The sequence below is a fragment of the Lithobates pipiens genome, unplaced genomic scaffold (assembly GCF_037356315.1).
Source record: "Lithobates pipiens isolate NorthernLeopardFrog02 unplaced genomic scaffold, aLitPip1_a1.2 Scaffold_27, whole genome shotgun sequence".
Classification (NCBI taxonomy): domain Eukaryota; kingdom Metazoa; phylum Chordata; class Amphibia; order Anura; family Ranidae; genus Lithobates; species Lithobates pipiens.
This window is the reverse complement of record NW_027507788.1, coordinates 149066045-149089637: the sequence shown is the minus strand read 5'-3', so window position 1 is coordinate 149089637 and position 23593 is coordinate 149066045. Positions and strand designations below refer to the sequence as shown.

The following is a 23593-nucleotide window of genomic DNA, read 5'->3' as shown; positions in this document are numbered from 1 at the left end:
GGTAAGCGTGCATTCTTTATGGTGTTTGCACTTTTTGGTGATGGAAGATTGCACGGACCGGGCAAGGAAGGCATTAATCAGAGAGGCAGCACAGTGACCTAGGGGAACCCTGAAGGAGCTGCAGAGTTCCACAGAAGAGACTGGAGTATCTGTACATAGGACGACAATAAGTCATACACTCCGTAGAGTTGGGCTTTATGGCAGAGTGGCCAGAAGAAAGCCATTACTTTTAGCAAAAAACAAAATGGCACGTTTTGAGTTTTGGAAAAGGCATGTGGGAGACTCCCAAAATGTATGGAGGAAGGTACTCTGGTCTGATGAGACTAAAATTGAACTTTTTGACTATCAAAGAAAACACTGTCTGGTGCAAACCCAACCCAACACATCACAGCATCCAAAGAACACCACCCCCACAGTGAAACATGGTGGTGGCAGCATCATGCTGGGGGGATGTTTTTCAGCAGTCGGGACTAGGAAACTCAGAGTTGAGGGAAAGATGGATGGTGCTAAATACAGGGATATTCTTGAGCAAAACCTGTACCATTCTGTGATTTGAGGCTAGGATGGAGGTTCACTTTCCATCAGGACAATGACCCCAAACACACTGCTAAAGCAACACTTGAGTGGTTTAAGGGGAAACCTGTTAATGTGTTGGAATGGCCTAGCCAAAGCCCAGACTTCAGTTCAATAGAAAATCTGTGGTCAGACTTAGATTGCTGTTCACAAGAGCAAACCATCCAACTTGAAGGAGCTGGAGCAGTTTTGCAAGGAGGAATGGGCAAAAATCCCAGTGGTAGATGTGGTAAGCTTATAGACTTATCCAAAGTGACTTGGAGCTGTGATAGCCGCAACAGTTGGCTCTACAAAGTATTGACATTAGAATTACAATTCACAATTTAAAAAAAAACATCTTCAAAGTTGTGGGCATTTTCTGTAAATTAAATGATGCAAATCCTCAAACAATCCATGTTGATTCCAGGTTGTGAGGCAACAAAACACGAAAAATGCCAAGGGGGTGAATATTTTTGCAAGGCACTGTAGGAGTCCTTTATCTTAACATAACATTAAGCCTCCTTGGCCAATGCCTTAACTGATTAACTAACAAGGTTTTATCATTTACAACTTAGTAGACTATAAGGCGAGGCCTTAAATCCTTCCTATGAAAATCTCGTCTCTAAAGGCAGTGAACTTAGTTTCAACTTTAGAGAGCGAATAAAAAGATATAACAAAATGGCTTCTCTCATGGCTACAAAAGCATGGGTAAAAATAATAAATACAGGGTCTTCTATATTGTTTTAACTTCAAAAGTCCAGACAAATGGATTGTCTTGACAGCGCATTTATAGACCTATATGACTGATGGCACCACTGTTGGAGTGATTTTTCCTGTCTGTGTGTATATATATAGGATGGGTTAGAATAAAGTGGAGGGGGGGGGGGGAGAGAAGGAAAAGGGATGAGATATTTATATGAATGATGGTGTAATTTTAATTAAGTGGATACCTAACAGGGGAATGATAGATGGTGTATGTGTATTGGCCCCTGCCCCCCCCCCCCCCTTTTTCTGTGTAAATATATAAGAAAAACCTTTTTTTTCCCACAGTTTAGGCCGTATTCTACATATTTTTGTTAAAAAAAAAAAAAAAAAATCACAATAAGCATGTGGTTTGCACAAACGTTATATTGTCTACAAAATAGGGGATAATATTTATGCCATTTTTATTATTTTTATTTTTTTTTTACTAGTAATGGCGGTGATCAGCGTGTGTTTTTTTTTGTTTTTTTTTTCGGGACTGCGTCAGTGCAATTAAAAATGCATTGATTACTGTGGAGATGTGACTGCCATCGAAGGGTTTAATCACTAGGTGACGCTGTAGGGGTTAAGTGTGTCCTAAGGAGTGATTCTAACTGTGCGGGGGAGGGGCTGTGTGTGATGCGACACTGATCACCGCTCCCGATCACAGGGAGCTGTGATCTGTGGCAGTGTCATTAAGCAGAATGGGGAAATGCGTGTTTACATTAGCATTTTCCCATTCTTCCTCTCTGTGAGACAATCGTGGGTATCCCCATGGCCATCAAGTCCACGGAACCCGTGATCACGCTCACGGAGCACCTGGTGGGCACGCGCCCGCAAGCCGCCTCTTAAAGGGCAACGTACAGGTACTTGATTCTGCCTGTACGTGCTCTTCTACCGTAGTATATCTGCGTGAGGCGGTCGGAAGCGGTTAAAAATGTTTTATTGAATCAGTTTTAAAAGAGTCGTACCGACATCTTATATATACAGCATATTAATATATTAAAAAAAACAATCGGGCGGGTATCACCAGTGACCCTCAGAATATAGGTAGGGAGCCTCCAATTAAGTAAAAAAAAAAAAAAACTAAAAGATACAGTACACAACCATAATTAGCCAGATGTTCAATGGTGGCAACTCCGGGGGTTGTGAGGTCCACAGGTTGCTCATTGCTGAACATGTGTAGCGTAGTATACCCTTCAGGAGCTTAAGGGTTAAAATGTACATTGAGTCTATGATGGCGTAAGAGTAAATAGTCAACACATCCACCAGGCCTTAAAGAAATATGCTCTTCTAAACCCTTTTTATAAATCATCTATTAATATTGACGTTACTGAGTGCCTATATAATGTAACCCTTTCATGACTAAGACTATTTTTGGCATTTGGTGTTTACAAGTTAAAATCCATATTTTTTGCTAGAAAATTACTTGGAACCCCCAAACATATATATTTTTTTTTAGCAGAGACTCTAGAGAATAAAACGGCGATTGTTGCAATATTTCATGTCACACGATATTTGTGCAGCGGTGTTTTAAACACAACTTTTTGTTAAAAGGGACACTTTCATGAATAAAAAAAAAAAAACGAAACAGTAAAATTAGCCCAATTTTTTTGCATGTGAAAGATGTTAGGCCGAGTAAATAGATACCAAACATGTCACACTTTATAATTGCACGCACTCGTGGATTTACGACAAAGTACGGTACCTTAAAATCTCAATAGGCAACGCTTTACATTTTTTTTACGGTTACCATGTTAGCGTTATAGAGGAGGTCTAGTTCTAGAATTATTGCTCTTGCTCTGACGATCGCGGCGATACCTCATATGTGTGATTTGAACACCATTTACATATGCGGGCATGACTTCCGTATGCGCTTTCTTTGCTTCGCGAGCTCGCGGGGACGGCGGGCGCTTTAAATTTTTTTTATTTTTTTCTATTTATTTTAAAATGAATAAATTGTTTTTTAAAAAAAAAATAAAAATTTGATCACTTTTATTGCTGTCACAAGGAATGTAAACATCCCTTGTGACAGTAATAGGTGGCGACAGGTACTCTTTATGGAGGGATGGGGGGTCTAAAAGACCCCCCATCCCTCCTTTACACTTCAATGTATTCAGATCGCCGAAAACGGCGATTCTGAATACTGTATATTTTTTTAAAACCGGCGCCATTGGCAGTCGAGTAAACGGGACGTAACGTCATGACGTCGCTTCTGAGTTTACTATTGGGATACTGGAACGAAGCCTATTACGGCTTCGTTCCAGTTCCTCCCCAGCAGCCGGAGGCATCGGAGCTTGAATTGGTGCTCCTGATTGAGCGGGAGCACCGGTAACAGTGGCGGGAGGGGGGGACGTCCCCTCCCGCTCCTCCGGCATAACAGCCGAGCGACTTTTAGCCGCTTCGGTTGTTATGGCTGGATAGCCAATCGCCCGCTGTAAAAAACGGTACTGGGATGATGCCTGCAGGTGCGGGCATCATCCCGGTATAACCCCCGGAAGCCGAGTACACAGATCTGCGTACGCTCGGCGGGAAGTGGTTAACGCCACTTTGTTGTACAACCAAAAGTTATCCTTTGTGGGGTGTGTGAACTCTAGGGACAGTTCTACAATACTACATTTGTAAAGAGGTTGAAGTGTAGGGTAGTCAGGAAGCAAGAAAGAGAGCGAGATAGAAAGGAGGTACCCATATATCACTGTTGGGTCTAGGGAGCTGTATTCCATTCAAGTCAGGGTTTGACTGACATTTGTGATGATTTAATTCCACTCAAATCCAAATTTAGACAGTTGTATATATACTCTTTAATGCCCTGATACAATGATGTATATATTTTGAATTTACTGCCTAAATACGGCTTTACAATATGAGGCCAGACAGTACAGTTACAATTCAAATACAGGAGGATTTGGAGGGCCCTGCTCATCAGAGCTTACAATCTAGAAGAGAAGGTCAAGTGAAACCAAAGGTTATGACTGTGGGGGATGGGCTGATGGAGAAAATTAAAATAGGGTTAGGTGTGGGTAGGATAGGCTTCTCAGGGATCGTCTAAAAGCAACTAGACTAAGATAATTGGGGTAACGAGTTCCATAGGATTGGAGAGGCTCTGGAAAGGTCCTGGAGGCGGGCATGGGAAGAAGTGACAAGGGAGCTAGGGAGCAGGAGGCCTTGAGAGGAACGAAGATAACGATTAGGTTAATTGTTTGAGACAAGGCTAGTGATGTAGCTGGGGGCAGAGTTGTGGATTGCTTTGTAAGAAGTTGTTAGTATTTTGATTTTAATTTGTTGGGTGAGTGGAAGCCAGTGGAGGGATTCATAAAGAAGATAAGCAGACACATGATGAATTAAAGGGGGATAGACTATGTAGAGGTAAGCCAATAAGAAGAAAGTTGCAGTAGTTGATGTGAGAGATGATCAGGGAGTGAATTAAGAGCTTTGTTGTGTCATTGGTTAGAAAGGGGCGTATTTTGGAAATGTTGCAGAGGTTGAGGCAGCAAGATTTGAACGTGGGGCTTAAAGGGGAATTCAGAGTCCAGGATTATTATTATACAGGTTTTATATTGCGCCAACAGTTTGCGCTGCGCTTTACAAAATGAGGGCAGACATTACAGTTGCATTACAATTTGGTACAATAGAAATCGGAGGGCCCTGCTCATTAGAACTTACAATCTAAAAAGGAAGGGTCAATTGAAACAAAAGGTAATAGCTGTGGGGGGGATAAGCTGATGGAAGAAGTATAACAGTGTTAGAAGCAGGATAGGCTTCTTTTGAAGAGAAGGGTTTTCAGGGATCGCCTAAAGATGGATAGATTAGGGGACAGTCTGACAGTTTGGGATAGGGAGTTCCAAAGGATGGGAGAAGCTCTGGACAAATCCTGGAGGCGAGCATGGGAGGAGGTGACGAGGGAGCTAAAGAGCAGGAGGTCTTGGGATGACTGAAGAGAGCGGCTTGGTTGCTATTTTGGGACTAGGTTAGTGATGTAGCTGGGGGCAGAGTTATGGATGGCTTTGTAAATTATTGTTAGTACTTTGAATTTTATTCGTTGGGTGAGTGGAAGGAATTGGCAGAGAGGGGTGGAGGACACTGAATGGTTGGTAAGGTGGATGAGTCTTGCAGCGGCATTCATTATCGAGTGAAGGTGGGATAGTCTATGTAAAGGTAATCCAATGAGGTGGGAGTTGCAGTAGTCAAGGCGAGAGATGACCAGGGAGTGAATTAGAAGCTTGGTGGTGTCATTGGTTAAAAAAGGGCGTATTCTGGAAATGTTGCGGAGGCTATGGCGGCATGATTTGAACAGGGATTGTATGTGGGCCTAAAAGGACAGTTCAGAGTCTGTTACCCCTAACAACCTGGCATGTGGGGACGGACTGATAGATGTGCCATTGATCTTGACAGAGAAGTCAGGGGAAGGAGCACGTGGGGGAGGAAATATTAAGAGCTCAATTTTAGACAGATTAAGTTTGAGGAAGTGGTTTGACATCCAGGCTATGTCTGTTAGTAGATCAGTGATCCGTGAGGAGATTGATGGGGTGAACTGAGGGGCAGAGAGATAGATTTGGGTGTCATCAGCATATAAGTGGTAGTGAAAGCTATGGGAGGCTATCAGCTGTCCCAGGGAGGACGTGTACATTGGGAATAGTAGAGGTCGAAGGACAGAACCTTGGGGGATCCCAACGGAAAGAGGAGTTGGAGAAGAGGAGGTAGAGTTGTAAGTGACACTGAAGGTGTGATGAAATGGGTAAGATTCGAACCAATGGAGAGTGCAGCCATGGTGACCAAGCAAATTGAGTTTTTTGAGGAGTGGTGGTGGTCAACTGTATCAAAGGCAGCAGAAAGGTGTAAGAGTATGAAATAATGACCGTTGATTTTGGCTCTTAGTAAGTCGTTTGTGAGTTTTAGGAGGGCAGTTTCTGTGGAGTGCTGTGGGCAAAATCCAGACTGAAGGGGATCAAAAAGGTTATTCTCAATGAGGTGGACGCTCAGTCAGTTGTAGACTAAAAGTTCCAGGCTTTTGGAGGCAAAAGGGAGTAAAGAGATTGGTCTTAGGTTGTTAAGATTGGTGGGGTCTGAGGCCTTTTTTGGTATGGGGTGACTAGCGCATGTTTTAGAGGGTTGGGGAAAATGCCAGTAGAGAGTGAGAAGTTGAAGATATGAGTTAAGGCATGTAGGATTGAGTCAAATGGTGACCATAGTATTTGAGAAAGAACAGGGTGCAGGTGGCAGGAGGTTAGGTGGCCATTAGAAAAAAGTTTAGTGACTTCCTCTATAGTAGCTGGGTTAAAATATGGAAATATTGATTGTGCAGGAGGACAAGGAGTGTAAAGTGAGGGAGATTGTCTCAATCTTATTTTTGAAGTGATTAGCAATCTCCTGGGCAGTGAGTAGGTTAGTCAGTGGGGGTAATGGAGGGCAAAGTAGAGTGGTAAAGGTAGAAAAGAGTTGACTGGGACTGTGTGAGAGGGTGCTAATAAGAGTGACAAAGTAGGTCTGTTTGGCAGTGTGCAGACAGGAATGGTATTTTTGGAGGGCAGATTTATATTGGCTGAAATCTTCCTGTGACTTAGTTTTACGCCACACACACTCAAGAACGCGGCTACATTTTTTGAGGCTTCTGGTATTGTCTGTCTGCCAGGGTTGTAGTGGTCATGGTCAGAAGTGGCCAATTTGGGGCAGGACAAGGATGAGATTTTGTCGTAGAGACAATCTGGTGCAGAAAAAAAAAAAAGAAGGGTTAAGATGGCGAAGGTTTCTACGGGTATAAGTTTGGTAGTTGGAAGGCAGGGAGGAGTCAGACAAGAAGAGAGTGAAACTAATAAGGTGGTGATCGGAGAGAGGAAAAGGAATATTGGATAGGTTGTCCGGAGTGCATAGGTAGGAGAATATGAGGTCAAGGCAGTTGCCAACAGAGTGAGTAGAAGCACTTGTCCATTGTTTTAGGTCAAAAGAGGAGGTTAGGCTCAGCAGCTTAGAAGTAGTGGGAGTGTTAAGATTAACAGGGATGTTGAAGTCGCCAAGAATGATTGTTGGAATTTCAGAGGAGAGAAAGTAGGGTAGCAAGGCAGAGTTGTCAAAGAAGTTTGATACCGGTCCAGGGGGCCGATAGATCACAGCAATTCTGAATGAAACTTGAGAAAATAGATGAATACAGTGAACTTCAAATGAAGTGAGAGACAGAGAGGGAGGGGAATGAAGAACCTGAAAAGTGCTTTGAGGGAATAGGATTCCAACACCACCTCCTTTCCATCCACTAGGCCTTGGAGAGTGAGTCCACAGGAGGCCACCATAGGAGAGAGAAGCAGGAGAAGGAAGGTCAGATTCTATAATCCAGGTCTCAGTAATTGCAAGTAGGTTCAGGAAGTTAGTGATAGATAGGTCATGGACGGTGGTGAGTTTGTTACAAACAGAGCGGGGGTTCCAAAGGGCATAGGAGAAGGGGAGGCTGGCTCTAGGCTGAAGAGAAATAGAAATGAGATTGTGTGGATTGCGGCTGCTATCAGAGGAAGGGGGGTGCTGGGTATGTTGGCTGAAGGTAAATGATAGCGGTCCAGGATTTGAGGAAATATCTCTAGTGGTTAGGAGAAGCAGAAGGGTGAGAGAAGTCATATGGGAGTGGGACTTGTGTGGGGGGACGTGTCGCTACACCTAGGACCTTGGCATGCGTGGATAGGCTTATAGTTGTCCCATTGATTTTGACAGAGCGATCAGGGGAAGTGGCACATGGTGGAGGAAAAATAAGTTTGATTTTGGATAGATTGCGTTTGAGGAAGTGGTGTGACATCCAGACTGATATATCTGTTAGTAAATTAGTGCTACGTGAAGAAACGAAGGGAGTGAGCTGAGGGGGTAGAGAAATAGATTTGTGTGTCATCAGCATAGAGATGGTATTGAATCCACTGACCCAGTGAGGAGGTGTAGATTGAAAATAGGGGAGGCCCAAGAAAAGAACCTTGGGGGACCCCAACAGAGAAAGGAAGAGGAGAGGAGGAAGTAGAATTGTAAGCAATTCTAAAGGGGTGGTTGGATAAGTAGGAAGAGAACCAGCGAAGAGTACAGTCACAGAGACCATAGGCGTTGAGTTTTTTGAGGCAGAGAGGCATGGTCAATCGTATCAAAGGCAGCAGAAAGGTCCAGTAGTAGGAGTACAGAGTAGTGTCCATTGGTTTTGACTGTCAGTAGATCATTTGTTAGTTTTAGGAGAGCAGTTTCTGTGAAGGTGTTCAGAACGAAATCCAGACTGAAGGGGATCAAGAAGGCTATTCTCAACTTGGTGGTCGCTCAGACAGTTGTAGACCTGACGTTCAAAGCGTTTGGATAAAAAGGGAAGAAAGGAGATGGGACATAGGTTAAGAGTGGTTGGGTCCAGTGAGGGCTTTTTAAGTATGGGTCTGACTAGTGTATGTTTTAGAGAGTTGGGGAAAATGCCAGAAAAGAGGAAGATATTGAAGATGTGGGTTAGAGTGTGTAGAATAGAGCCAGAGGGTGAACGTAGCATTTGCGAGGGAACAGGATCTAAAGGACAGGTGGTTAGGTGGACGTTGGCAAGTAGTTTAGCAACCTTGTCTATAGTGGTGGAGTTAAAAGAGGGAAATGATTGTACGTTTGGGCATGAAGTGTAGTGCGTCTGTTAACGAGAGTGATAAAATAGGTCTGCTTGGCAGTGAGGAGGCTGGAATTGTATTTTTCGAGGGCATATTTATTTTGGTGGAAATATTTCTGAGAAGTAGTTTTACGCCACAGGCACTCAAGAGCACGTCTGTGTCTTTTCATACTTCTAGTGTCATCTGTTTGCCAAGGTTGAAGGGGTTTGGGCCTGATTCTGTGTGTAGTAAGGGGGGCCAATGTGTGCAGTGAGGCTAAAAGGGAAGCGTTGTGGACAGAGGTGTCTAGGTTGGTGGAGGATAAGGGGTGAGATTTTGTCATGGAGGTGTGTTCGGTAGCAGAGAAGGGTTGAGATGGCGTATATTTCTTTGGGTAACTGTTAGGCGGTTTGAGGGAGAGGAGGTGAAAGAGAGAGAGTGAAACTAATAAGATAATGATCAGAGAGAGGAAATGGATAGTTGGAGAGGGTGCATGGAGTGCATAGGTGGGAGAAAACAAGGTCAGAGTGAGCAGAAACTTATACATTGCTTCAGGTCAAAGGAGGAGTTTAGCCTGAGAAGTTTGGAAGTGGCAAGAAAGGTTAGTATTAATAGGGATGTTGAAGTCACCAAGAAGGATTGTGGGGATTTCAGACGAGAGAAAGTAGGTTAGTCAGGCAGAGAAGTCCTCAAGAAAGATTGATGCAGTGTACCTCAATGGAGGAGAGTGACAGAGAAGGGAGGTGGGTGACATACCTGAAAGTTGCTATGTGGGGCTAGAAGGATTCCGACACCCCCTCCCTTGCGTCCACTGGATCTGGGGGAGTGAGTCCAGAGAAGACCACCATGGGATAGGGCAACAAAAGACGCAGTATTGGAATCATGAAGCCAGGTTTCGGTAATGCAGGGGTTGACAAATTTGCTTGGAATCTAGGAGCCAGCTAAAAAAGTTAGGAGCCGGGTCGGTAACGGCAATCCAGACCTGTCCCTGGCCTGACATGGAGACGAGTGAGGGGAGGATAGCGCGGCCCCCCCACCTGTCTCCATGTCATTGCCCATAGCTCTTAGAGGGACATTTTTTTTTTTTATTTTTTTTTTTTCAAATGACAATTTTTTTTTTATTTTTTTTTTTTTTTTATTGCATTTTAGTGTAAATTTGAGATCTGAGGTCTCTCTGACCCCAGATCTCATATATTTAAGAGGACCTGTCCTGTTTTTTTCAATTACAAGGGATTTTTACATTCCTTGTAATAGGAATAAAAGTGACAATTTTTTTTTTTTTAAAAGCACCGTGAAAAAAAAAAAAGTTAAAATAAGAAAAAAAAAAAAATGTTTTAAATGCGCCCTGTCCTGCCAAGCTTGCGTGCAGAAGCGAACGCATACGTGAGTAGCGCCCGCATAGGAAAGCGGTGTTCAAACCACACATGAGGTATCGCTGCGTTCGGTAGAGCGAGAGCAATAATTCTAGCCCTAGACCTCCTCTGTAACCCAAAACGTGCAACCTGTAGAATTTTTTAAACGTCGCCTATGGAGATTTTAAAGGCTAAAAGTTTGTCGCCATTCCATGAGCGGACGCAATTTTGAAGCGTGACATGTTGGGTATCAATTTATTCGGTGTAACATTATTTTTCACAATATAAAAAAATTGGGCCAACTTGACTGTTATATTTAATTAAAAAAATAAGACTTTTTCCCCGAAAATGCGCTTGTAAGTCCGCTGCACAAATACGGTGTGACAGACAGTATTGCAACGACCACCATTTTATTCTCTAGGTTGTTAGAACTCCTAAACACACACACACACATACATACATATATATATATTATATATATATATATATACACACACACACACACACACACACACACACACACACACACACACACACATTTTTTTTTTTTTTTATTATTCTAAGTAAAGGTGAGATGGGTGGGCAGTGAAAGCTTCATTAGCATCGCTGGCTGTCATACCAACAGCCACCACTAGATGGCGCCAGATTACAGAACTAAACATAGGACCACAGAAGGCCTCAAAGCCGCGGCCTCAATTACCGGCCGGTGGCGGCGCGGCCCGACACGATCACGCCAGGGGGGGGTGGAAGGAGACAGGATACCCCCGCTGTGCTGCCCCAGGCGCCAGATCACAAATTCTAGTCGCCAATGCGATCTGGCGCCCGGGGTTTGTCGAGCCCTGCGGTAATGGCAAGTAAATTAAATTAGTTAGCGATAGAGGTCATAGGGAGATTTGAGTTTGTTACAATCAGAGCGGGCATTTGAAAGGGTGCAAGAGAAAATGAGTCTGGTCTTGGGAAGAGAAATTGAAACTAGATAGTGTGGATTGCGGCTGCAGGCAGAGATTGCCGGGTAATGATTGCATTGAGTACAGTTAAATGATGGAGGCCCAGGGTTTGGGGATATATCTTCAGAGGTTAGGAGAAACAGAAGTGTGAGGGAAGTAATGTGGGAGTGTGATGTATATGAAAGAAGATGTTCTAGTGTCTTGGAGTTTTTTTTGTGTGTGGAATTAGAATTGGCAGGAGTTGGTGAGTGCAGTAGTAGAGACAGAAGTGAGGGTGACATATATAAGGTGAAGGAGAGTTGGTTTAAGGTTAGAGGACATAGCTGTCAGAAGGAGTCGTAGGGAGTGCATATTACAAGGGGAGAATGAGCTGAAGGGGTAAACAAGGTCTCCTGAAGCCTGTATGGTGTTTTTCAAAATATTTTCATGTGTTTTTTGGCTTTGTGCATTTGCTGAAGGCAGAGCAAGAAGTGCTCCCAATTATAGAAATACACCTACTTTGAGAAAGAGCCCCCATACCAAATGTGCACTCCTTGGCAAATTTGCTACCCCCAAGAGATTCTTTAGTTACAGTGCCTTGCGAAAGTATTCGGCCCCCTTGAACTTTTCAACCTTTTGCCACATTTCAGGCTTCAAACATAAAGAGATAACATTTTTATTTTTTGTGAAGAATCACCAACAAGTGGGACAAAATTGTGAAGTGGAACGAAATCTATTGGATATTTTAAACTTTTTTAGCAAATAAAAAACTGAAAAGTGGTGCGTGCAAAATTATTCGGCCCCTTTTACTTTCAGTGCAGCAAACTCACTCCAGAAGTTCAGCGAGGATCTCTGAATGATCCAATGTTGTCCTAAATGACTGATGGTGATAAATAGAATCCACCTGTGTGTAATCAAGTCTCTGTATAAATGCACCTGCTCTGTGATAGTCACAGGGTTCTGTTGAAAGCGCAGAGAGCATCATGAAGACCAAGGAACACACCAGGCAGGTCTGTAATACTGTGGTGGAGAAGTTTAAAGCGGATTTGGATACAAAAAGATTTCCCAAGCTTTAAACATCCCAAGGAGCACTGTGCAAGCGATCATTTTGAAATAGGAGTATCAGACCACTGCAAATCTACCAAGACCTGGCCGTCCCTCTAAACTTTCAACTCAGACAAGGAGAAGACTGATCAGAGATTCAGCCAAGAGGCCTATGATCACTCTGGATGAACTGCAGAGAACTACAGCTGAGGTGGGAGAGTCTGTCCATAGGACAACAATCAGTCGTACACTGCACAAATCTGGCCTTTATGGAAGAGTGGCAAGAAGAAAGCCATTTCTCAAAGATATCCATAAAAAGTCTCGTCTAAAGTTTGCCACAAGCCACCTGGGAGACACACCAAACATGTGGAAGAAGGTGCTCTGGTCAGATGAAACCAAAATCTTACTTTTTGCCCACAATGCAAAACGATATGTTTGGCGTAAAAGCAACACAGCTCATCACCCTCAACACTCCATCCCCACTGTCAAACATGGTGGTGGCAGCATCATGGTTTGGGCCTGCTTTTCTTCAGCAGGGACAGGGAAGATGGTTAAAATTGAGGGGAAGATGAATGCAGCCAAATACAGGACCATTCTGGATGAAAACCTGTTGGAGTCTGCAAAAGACCTGAAACTGGGACGGAGATTTATCTTCCAACAAGACAATGATCCCAAACATACAGCAAAATCTACAAAGGAATGGTTCACAAATAAACGTATCCAGGTGTTAGAATGGCCAAGTCAAAGTCCAGACCTGAATCCAATCGAGAATCTGTGTAAAGAGCTGAAAACTGCTGTTCACAAACGCTCTCCATCCAACCTCACTGAGCTTGAGCTGTTTTGCAAGGAAGAATGGGCAAGAATTTCAGTCTCTCGATGTGCAAAACTGATAGAGACATACCCCAAGCGACTTGCAGCTGTAATCACAGCAAAAGGTGGCTCTACAAAGTATTAACGCAAGGGGGCCGAATAATTTTGCACTCCCCACTTTTCATTTTTTTATTAGTTAAAAAAACTTTCAAAAATCCAATAGATTTCGTTCCACTTCACAATTGTGTCCCACTTGTTGGTGATTCTTTACAAAAAATAAAAATTTTATATCTTTATGTTTGAAGCCTGAAATGTGGCAAAAGGTTGAAAAGTTCAAGGGGGGCGAATACTTTCGCAAGGCACTGTATATACTGTTAGAGATGGGGTCGGTGCTTTCCAATTAACTAATCGGGTGTTACTAAAGGATGGCAGGCTAAAAAGGGCAAAATTCTCACTTCAGAAACAAACTTACAAGTGGACAGGTAATAAAGATGAGAACAGGCTGTAATTTAAGGTAAGGCATAGGGAGAAAAATAAAGCATTGCGATGTGGACAGTCTATAGATGGTTAAGCAAAAATAACATACCAGTGATAAAGAAAGGCACAAGGAGAGCAGTTTTCAATACTGCAATTATGGCTGGAGTTGCAGAAGTAAGCATACCTGTGGAGGGACAGAGAAGAGATCTTCAGATGGTTGCAGAGTCCGATGTGATTCCACTTATAGAAATACCCCCCCCTTTGAGAAAGAGCGCCCCCACACCAAATGTGCCTCCCTTGGCAAATGTTATCCACAGAGGAAGGATGTTGGCCACAAAATATTTTACTACAGCATATTGAAACATCCTATAGGATAAAGCAGACATGGGAGTAAGTCACAAGCAAGTCTCAAGTCTTAACCTTCAAGTCTCAAGCAAGTCCCAAGTTACTGTGGTGAAAAGCAAGCAAGCAAGCAAGTCAAGTCGAATCCCTGCTAGAAGTCAAGCAAGTCAAGTCATTTATTTTGGTCAAGTCACAAATCAAGTCAAAATACTGATCTACCCCATTTCCACCTTTTTAAATGAGTTAAAAGTCAGTGTTCAGGAAAGGTTTTGTTTTATTTTCAACATTAACAAAACTGCTTTGTGCTTTTTTTCTTGGAATATTAAAGAAACACTTTGAATGCCCAAACAGCAGACAAGGAGCAGAACACGCAGCAATTAAATGGCCAACATGCCTGAAAAAATGTAGTAATTGCTGAGTGGGAAAATGACTAAGTTCAAAGTTTGAACTTCAAACTAATAACAAAGTATTTTAACATCTAAATCAGTGGACACAATGCCAACATCTGGACACTTGAATGGTAATGAGAATAGCCAGTTAAAATGCCAGATATGGGGGTGTGCAATGGATCAGTTTTAGGGTTTTAATATACTTTGTAAATAGTACCCTACACATTTATAGTCAGTGGTAGTTGTATCCTCTGCATTATGCCCTGATAAAATAACATTTAATTAGAGTGCAGGTCAGTGTGATAATCACTACGATTGCATCAGCTAGCACTTATGTACAAGTTTCATATAAAAACACAATTTTTAACATGTAAAACAAGTGACCTAATGGACAATTCTGAGTGATATTCTTTTTGAACCAAAGATGTGGGCTTTATTTTTTGATTGTGCATTGTACTACAGCAGGATTAAAAAAAACATACTATATAAAAATATACTATGCATATACAATATACTAAACCTAGTATTGACAAGATATCTTCTCTGTTAAAGAAGAGGTGGTTGTCCATATAAAAATGGCAGGGATGAGGCACAAGGAAATTACTTCTCAGTCACTAATATATATTTAATATATACTAGTGAGAAGTAATTAAAAAAAAAATGTGTGTGTATGTGTGATATATATATATATATATATATATATATATATATATATATATATATATATTGTAAGGGATCTTCCCGGGGTAGGGTGTGTTTGGACACAGTTCACAGCAGACTTGGAATTTATAAAGCAGACCTTGGCGTTTATTCGTGGTACAAACAGTCCAACAAACAAAATATACAGCAACACCGTGCTTCTTGTGTATAACAGGAACAAAATAATAACAAAAACAAACAACCTAGCCCGGCTGGGCGCTTACTAACAGGTTCTTCTCACCTATCTGACACTTATAAACACAGCGTCTTTCGCCTGGATATCGCAGGGTGGATTTTAGCTCCAGCAGTGGCTGTGCTTGCAGCTTCCTCCAACACACAGACTGTTCGTTTCCCTGGCTGAGAGCGAACACCTGCAGGCCCGCAGAGCCTTTACCTTCCCAGGCTAATTAGGATCAAAGCTCACCTGATCCAAAACCCAGAACTGGAACGAGGGATGGGGGGTGTGGAATGACAGATCCCTCTACCAAACCTACCTGCCATTCCATATAAACCCAGGCCCGGCAAGATTAAATAACAACTCAGCAGCATATTGCTGCTGAGAAACTGATCCATCCTGGACTTACCATCTCACACTGTGTAGCAACCTAGGTGAGATGTACACCCCCTCAACCACTTCTCCAGTGACATGTCTACAATATATATATATATATATATATAGATATAGATATATAGATATATATATAGATATATATATCTAGATATATATAGATATATAGATATATATATATAGATATATATATATATATATATATATAATAAAACTAAAAAGTAATTTCCTTGTTCCTCATCCCTGCCATTTTTATGTGGACAACCACCTCTACATATCCTCTTCTTTAACCAGTTGCCGACCGCCGCACGCCGATGTACGTCGGTACAATGGCACGGGCAGGCATAAGGACATACATGTACGTCCCTTGCCTCCCGCGGGTCGGGGGCCCGATCGGGCCCCCGCCCGGTGCCTGCGGCGGTCGGTATTCGTTCGAGAGCGATCCCGGACGAGGGGACGGCCATTCATTCATGGCCACCCCCTCGCGATCGCTCCCGACGAATAGAAATCCCCGGTGACATCACTTCCTCTCCTGTAATGTAAACACAGGAGAGGAAGTGATGTATTCTCTCCTCCGTGTCGGTATTTTTCGTTCCGACACGGAGGAGAGCGGATCAGTAAGTTGCACCAACACTCTACACACACAGTAGAACATGCCAGGCACACTCACACCCCCCCTTTACCCCCCGATCACCCCCCCAATTACCCCTGCCCCCCAGTCACAGTGACACCAATGTCATTTTTTTTTTTTTTTTTTGCATTGGTGTCATTTGTGACTGTAATAACTGTTAGGGCAGTTAGAGTTAGCCCCCTTTAGTTCTAATGTACCCCCCTAACCCCCCCAATAAAGGTTTAACCCCGTGATCACCCCCCGTCGCCAGTGTCACTAAGGCTGGGTTCACATTGCAGCGGTTTATGAGAACGAATGTGATTCGCACCGCACTGCAGTGCAAATCACATCCGATCTCTGTGCGATTCGAGTTCAGCCATTCGCCGCACCCGCCGCACCCGCCGCAAATTCGCACGGGACCCTTTTTTTGGCCCGCAGCAGAATCAGATCGCATGGGTGTTCACACCATGCGATCCGAGTTTGCAGATCGCACTGCGATATGCGAACTGATCTGGGGGTGTCAGTAACATTTCACTGACACTCCCAGCAGTTCGCATAGGGCAGTGTGAACTGCCGCCGGGAGGCATGCGATGCGGGAACCCGCCGCGGATTCGCGGCGTTTCCGCATCGCTCCAGTGTGAACCCAGCCTAATAAGCGATCATTTTTCTGATCGCCGTATTAGTGTCACAGGTGACGCTAGTTAGGCAGGTAGGTATTTAGGTTCGCCGCAGCTTTTTATAGCGCCAGGGACCCCCATATACTACCGCATAAAGCCCCCTGATTGCCCCCTAGTTAACCCTTTCACCAGTGATCACCATATAACTGTTACAGGTGACGCTGGTTGGTTAGTTATTTTTTTATAGTTTCAGGGCACCCGCCATTTATTACCTAATAAAGGTTTAACCCCCTGATCACCCGGCGGGTGTCATTTGTGACTAATAACTGTTAGGGCAGTTAGGGTTAGCCCCCTTTAGTTCTAAGGTACCCCCCTAACCCCCCCAATAAAGGTTTAACCCCGTGATCACCCCCCGTCGCCAGTGTCACTAAGGCTGGGTTCACATTGCAGCGGTTTATGAGAACGGATGTGATTCGCACCGCACTGCAGTGAAAATCACATCCGATCTCTGTGCGATTCGAGTTCAGCCATTCGCCGCACCCGCCGCACCCGCCGCAAATTCGCACGGGACCCTTTTTTTGGCCCGCAGCAGAATCGGATCGCATGGGTGTTCACACCATGCGATCCGAGTTTGCAGATCGCACTGCGATATGCGAACTGATCTGGGGGTGTCAGTAACATTTCACTGACACTCCCAGCAGTTCGCATAGGGCAGTGTGAACTGCCGCCGGGAGGCATGCGATGCGGGAACCCGCCGCGCATTCGTGGCGTTCCCGCATCGCTCCAGTGTGAACCCAGCCTAATAAGCGATCGTTTTTCTGATCGCTGTATTAGTGTCACAGGTGACGCTAGTTAGGCAGGTAGGTATTTAGGTTCGCTGCAGCTTTTTATAGCGCCAGGGACCCCCATATACTACCGCATAAAGCCCCCTAATTGCCCCCTAGTTAACCCTTTCACCAGTGATCACCATATAACTGTTACAGGTGACGCTGGTTGGTTAGTTATTTTTTTATAGTTTCAGGGCACCCGCCATTTATTACCTAGTCTCACTAGTGTACCCCTAAATTTAGGGGTGTCTACTTTCCAAAATGGGGTCATTTGGGGGGGGTTTGTGCCATCTTGGCATTTTATGGCCTTCAAAACTGTAACGCCCTTAGAAAGCCTGAAGGCGGTGCTTGGTTTTCGGGGCCCCGTACGCGGCTAGGCTCCCAAAAAGTCCCACATATGTGGTATCCCCATACTCAGGAGAAGCAGCAGAATTTATTTTGGGGTGTCATTTCACATATGCCCATGGCATGCGTGAGCAATATATCATTTAGTGACAACTTTGTGAAAAAAAAAAAAAAAAAAAAAAGTTTGTAATTTTCCCGCAACTTGTGGCAAAATATAAAATATTCCATGGACTCAACATGCCTCTCAGCAAATAGCTTGGGGTGTCTACTTTCTAAAATGGGGTCATTTGTGGGGGTTTTGTGCCATCTTGGCATTTTATGGCCTTCAAAACTGTAATAGGTAGTGAGAAGTGAACTCAAAAATTTACGCCCTTAGAAAGCCTGAAGGCGGTGCTTGGTTTTCGGGGCCCCGTACGCGGCTAGGCTCCCAAAAAGTCCCAGATATGTGGTATCCCCGTACTCAGGAGAAGCAGCAGAATTTATTTTGGGGTGTCATTTCACATATGCCCATGGCATGCATGAGCAATATATCATTTAGTGACAACTTTGTTAAAAAAAAAAAAAAAAAAAAGTTTGTAATTTTCCCGCAACTTGTGGCAAAATATAAAATATTCCATGAACTCAACATGCCTCTCAGCAAATAGCTTGGGGTGTCTACTTTCTAAAATGGGGTCATTTGTGGGGGTTTTGTGCCATCTTGGCATTTTATGGCCTTCAAAACTGTAATAGGTAGTGAGAAGTGAACTCAAAAATTTACGCCCTTAGAAAGCCTGAAGGCGGTGCTTGGTTTTCGGGGCTCCGTACGCGGCTAGGCTCCCAAAAAGTCCCACATATGTGGTATCCCCATACTCAGGAGAAGCAGCAGAATTTATTTTGGGGTGTCATTTCACATACGCCCATAGCATGTGTGAGCAATATATCATTTAGTGACAACTTTGTGTAAAAAAAAAAAAAAATTTTATTTTTTTGTCATTATTCAATCGCTTGAGGCAAAAAAATAAAATATTCAATGGGCTCAACATGCCTCTTATCAATTTCCTTAGGGGGTCTACTTTCCAAAATGGGGTCATTTGGGGGGGTTTTGTACTGCCCTGCCATTTTAGCACCTCAAGAAATGAGATAGGCAGTCGTAAACTAAAAGCTGCGTAAATTCCAGAAAACGTACCTTAGTTTGTAGATGTGACAACTTTTGCGCAAACCAATAAATATACAATTATTGACTTTTTTTTTACCAAAGACATGTGGCTGAATACATTTTGGCCTAAATGTATGACTAAAATTGAGTTTATTGGATTTTTCTAATAACAAAAAGTAGAAAATATCATTTTTTTTCAAAATTTGCGGTCTTTTTACGTTTATATCGCAAAAAATAAAAATCGCAGAGGCAATCAAATACCATCAAAAGAAAGCTCTATTTGTGGGAAGAAAAGGACGCAAATTTTGTTTGGGTACAACATTGCATGACCGCGCAATTACCAGTTAAAGCAGCGCAGTGCCAAAGTGTAAAAAGACCTCTGGTCATTTACCAGCAAAATGGTCCGGTCTGAAAGTGGTTAATAAAGAAGATATCTTGTCAATACTAGGTGTAGTATATTGTATATGCATAGTATATTTTTATATAGTATGTGTTTTATTTCTGCTGTATATAATATACAGTCCTATCCCCATACAGTTTGAAACATTAACTAGGGAACACATTTAACCCCTTGATTGCCCCTAGTGTTAACCCCTTCCCTGCCAGTGACATTTATACAGTAATCAGTGGCTATTTATAGCACTAAAAGTGTCAAAAGCGTCCGATCTGTCTCCATAAGAATCGCAGATCACTGCCATTACTAGTAAAACAAAAAAACACTAAAAATGCCATAAATCTATCCCCTAATTTTTTTTTTACCAGAAATATGTAGAATATATATCGGCCTAAACTAATGAAGAACATTTTTTTTCATTTTTTTTTTTATTTTTTTGGATATTTTATATTGTTTTTTTTTTTCAAAATCGTCCCCCCCCCCCTTTTTTTTTTTTTTTTTTTTATAGAGCAAAAAATAAAAAACGCAGAGGTGATCAGATACCACCAAAACAAAGCTCTATGGGGGAAAAAAAAGAAGCACATTTCATTTGGGTACAGCATTGCATGACCGTGCAATTGTCAGTTAAAGCAGCATAGTGCCAAATTTTAAAAAGTGTCTGATCAGGAAGGAGGTAAAATCTTCCGGGGCCGAATTGGTTAAAGCATGAGGTAAACTTGTATGTTAAAAGGGCATGGCAATGCTTAGGAAGATTTGTGGAAAATCTTGCTGAAGGCGAACTTCCATTTTAAACATTTCAAAATGACCATAGAGGATATAAGTCAACTTTATACAGCTTTGCGAATCCATTTATTACCATATAAAAGTAGCGGTGACATCCCTGTGCTGCACATAGCCTGTGCAGAAAACCAAGCTGTGTGGAAGGGACTCAGAAGGCTCACCCTCTACAGGCGGCCTGCAAAACAATGAGGCTAGACCAGTCACTCTACACAGGAAGAGAGAGCAGCAGCAGTGATTGGTCTTTATTACAGGAAGCTCCTGTACAGAGGCAAAGTTTCACAGTGGATTACTGCACAGATATGGAAATAAATACACAAAGCATAATCAATTAAGAGTACACATGCCTCTTACATTTTAGACAATATTTGCTTATCCCGGGGTACAGCTTTAAGTACCTTTTTAGGATAGCGACAGGGTCACTTTAATGCCTATTGCCCTGCCAGTCCTTTTGCAGAGATATGGCTGCTGAAGAATATTCTGCATCAGACACTTCCAGGAGAGTTGAATGTAATCCCCTATACTACACTTTGATGGCTTCATCTGCTGGGCCCTACATCACTACAGGATGGAACTAAAATGCACAGCAGGGAGAACAGATGTCTGACTCTCCCAGAAGGTGTGTCAGATGCAGAGGATACTTGAGCTGCCATGGCTCTTTAAAGGATAGAAGATTGCTAGAGAGGGACAGGTAAGTATTAAAGCTTTTCTTTACAGGCAAGGCTTATTTACAAATGGTCACGTGACAGTAGTTTTACAGTGCATCCCAAAGCGTTGGTGCAGGGTTAAATCCCCTGTCAATTTTCCCTCGTTTTTGAATAGGTAATCTCCCCAAAGTGTCCTCAGACAGCAATAAGAGCATGACAGAGGTTCTAACCCATCCTCCTCTTGTATGAGAATGAGAGCGCATTCCTAAGGTCTCCTGTTTCTGCTTTGCAGCTTGTGCACAATGACTGAAGAGAGAGCAGCTAAGCTGAAGTTGAAGAGGAAGAAGTGTTCAACTACAGTTCAGGGTGCACAGGAAACCGAGATTAAGCTGCAGTCGCTGCCAGCATTGGATCTGTAAGTTTGTTTTTTAAAATGTATTTTTTATTTTATTTTTTTATAGTTACAATTGTGGATCTTTAATCTGTATCAATCTGATGTACTTGAAAGCTGCAAAATTGCCAGCAATATGGAGTTCTTAGAAAACCTATTCCTGAGCCTGTGATCTTCATGCTAAAGATTTACAACTCCTCCACACATTTGAATCTGTTCATCAAAAATCTATAAGGCTTTATTCCCATGAAGTGGATCCGCTGCTACATAGTTCGCTTCTGTCCGCCAGCTCAGCGGGAGATCTCTCTCCGTTGATCTCTGCTGAGCCGGTGGATGACGGGTCCCTCTCTGCTCACTGAGAGGGGAGAGGCTTGTCAAGTGCTGTTGGTTGCTATGGAGAGATCGGACGATAATGGACAGCATGTCTGTTTTCACCAGATCTCACATGATCCGCCAGGGACAGATGCGAACGTAGGGCCATCCGTCTGATTTTAGCACTGGGTCAGATGTCAGCGAACATGTCACCGCTGACATCCGTCGCTCCATAGACTAACATGGAGCGCCTGTTCAGGTCAGCTGACAAAACTGACAGGCGGACCTGAATGGTCCGACAGTGTGAAAGGGGCCTTACTGTTCTAGAACAAGATGTTTAGGGTGGTTAAAAAAACAAACGTACATCCTCACCTCCATGCTCCAGCATTGGTGTGCTGCCATAGCTGTCCCCTGCTGGTTCCAAGCACGAAAACTTAGTCAGACTGCTGGTTGGAAGCTAAACAGTGGGGAACTTGAGTGGAGAGGGAACAAGTATTTTTGACTGCTGGTGATTGCTGGGTTGCATTTTTAGGTTCTTTTTGAGGCTTTTCCTTGTAGCTTTTTAACACCTTTTTCTGACACTTTTTAAACTACTTTTTTTTTCTTTGCTTCCTTCAGCCTACTAATTAAGGGGAGTGGTTAATTGGTCACAGGGGACAGAACGGGCAAGGCTTTTCTTTGCATTTTGTAAGCAGAACATTTTTTGCTTACAAACTTTTACAGAACTTTTTTAATCAGGACCCTTCAGATTAACGTTGCCATAAGCAGCCAAAATAGATTCTTGTTGCCTTTTTTGGGGTGCCGCAAAATTAATTTAAGATGCTAAATTCTTCTTCATTCAGAAGTCTGCATGGGAACTGAAACATCACCAGCATACACTAAAACAGTCACAAATTGGGGTTATTCCATAATGAGAGTTGAGGTGACCATGAACAGCCCTGTTCCCATGGTACAGGTGAGCAGATACAGGGCAAGACAACCCTTATAAAGAAGTAGCTATAGCTGCTTGTAGGAGCCCAATATTGCCACCTCCACCACTATTGAGGTATTCCTCTTGCCAATCAAAAGCCAATTTTGAGAATGTACAAGTTGCCCAGCTAAGAAATATTGAAAAAATTGAGTCAGGCCACAGACTGCCTAAAAGTGGCAAGACTGACCTGAGGAGGTTTATTTCCACAAAAATTAAGAAATACATTGTGTTTCGTAAAGAATGGACTGATTTTTAAAATCTTATATCTGTGCAACCATATACCTAAACTTGCACTGCTTGAACAGGCGTGGCCTAGAATTCCAAATGGCGGCCACTAGATACCACCAATAGCACTGAAATAGGTGCTAACCTCAGTTATTAACAAGATGACGTCTCTGCAACAGAAGGCATTTTATGTTCCCCAATTTAGCAAGATTGAGTCTATAATAACAGTGCAGGGTGCGTTTTGACAGCATTTTGGGATTGATCCACCAGGGGCAAAGAACATTTGTCATTGGTATAAACAATTTGAAGAATCGGGGGCTTTAAGTAAGGGTTAGAGTCCAGGACTACCACACTTCAGAGGAAAATATGGAACAAATTCAAGAGGCTTTTCAGCAAAGCCCCCACAAATCCGCTCATTGTGCTAGCCATGGACTTGCGATCACTCATAAGACTGTTTGGCATGCGTTTGCTTCTGAGGTCATATCGATTCTTACTGCGGTTGATTCTTGGTGATGAAAAAACTTTATCTAAGCTGTTAAGTTTGTAGTCGCAATGTTCACATATGGGGACTTGAAAAGCGAGATTCACCAAAGATGAATGTGTTTTGTGCGGTTTCGTTTACAAAGATTTATTGCCCTTTCATTCTTTGAGGGAAATGTTGTCACGGGGCATTCCTATCTTGAAATGCTGGCATTTCCCACCACTTAATGGAGAATAAAGATTTTATTTTTCTCACCTTTTCAGCACCTGGAGAGAGAGTGTAGCTCCACCCACTTTCCCAGGAAACACTGCAGTCAGTTTCTTTAAAGACCGGTCACATTCATTATGGCCTCAGTTGTAGTGTTTCCTCTGCCATTGTGGAAGCGCTG

The 23593-nt window shown here is 42.9% G+C and overlaps 1 protein-coding gene across 1 annotated transcript in view; it reads left to right on the top strand.

Annotated features, from left to right (window-relative positions):
• The window catches only part of FAAP20 (FA core complex associated protein 20), a 241208-nt gene that overhangs the window by 58306 nt on the left and 159309 nt on the right, over positions 1-23593 (top strand). Inside the window, exon 2 of the mRNA XM_077457663.1 lies at positions 21119-21241. Within this exon, the coding sequence (XP_077313789.1) occupies positions 21129-21241 (113 nt within the window). The 5' untranslated portion in view covers positions 21119-21128. The remainder of the gene's footprint in view (positions 1-21118; positions 21242-23593) is intronic.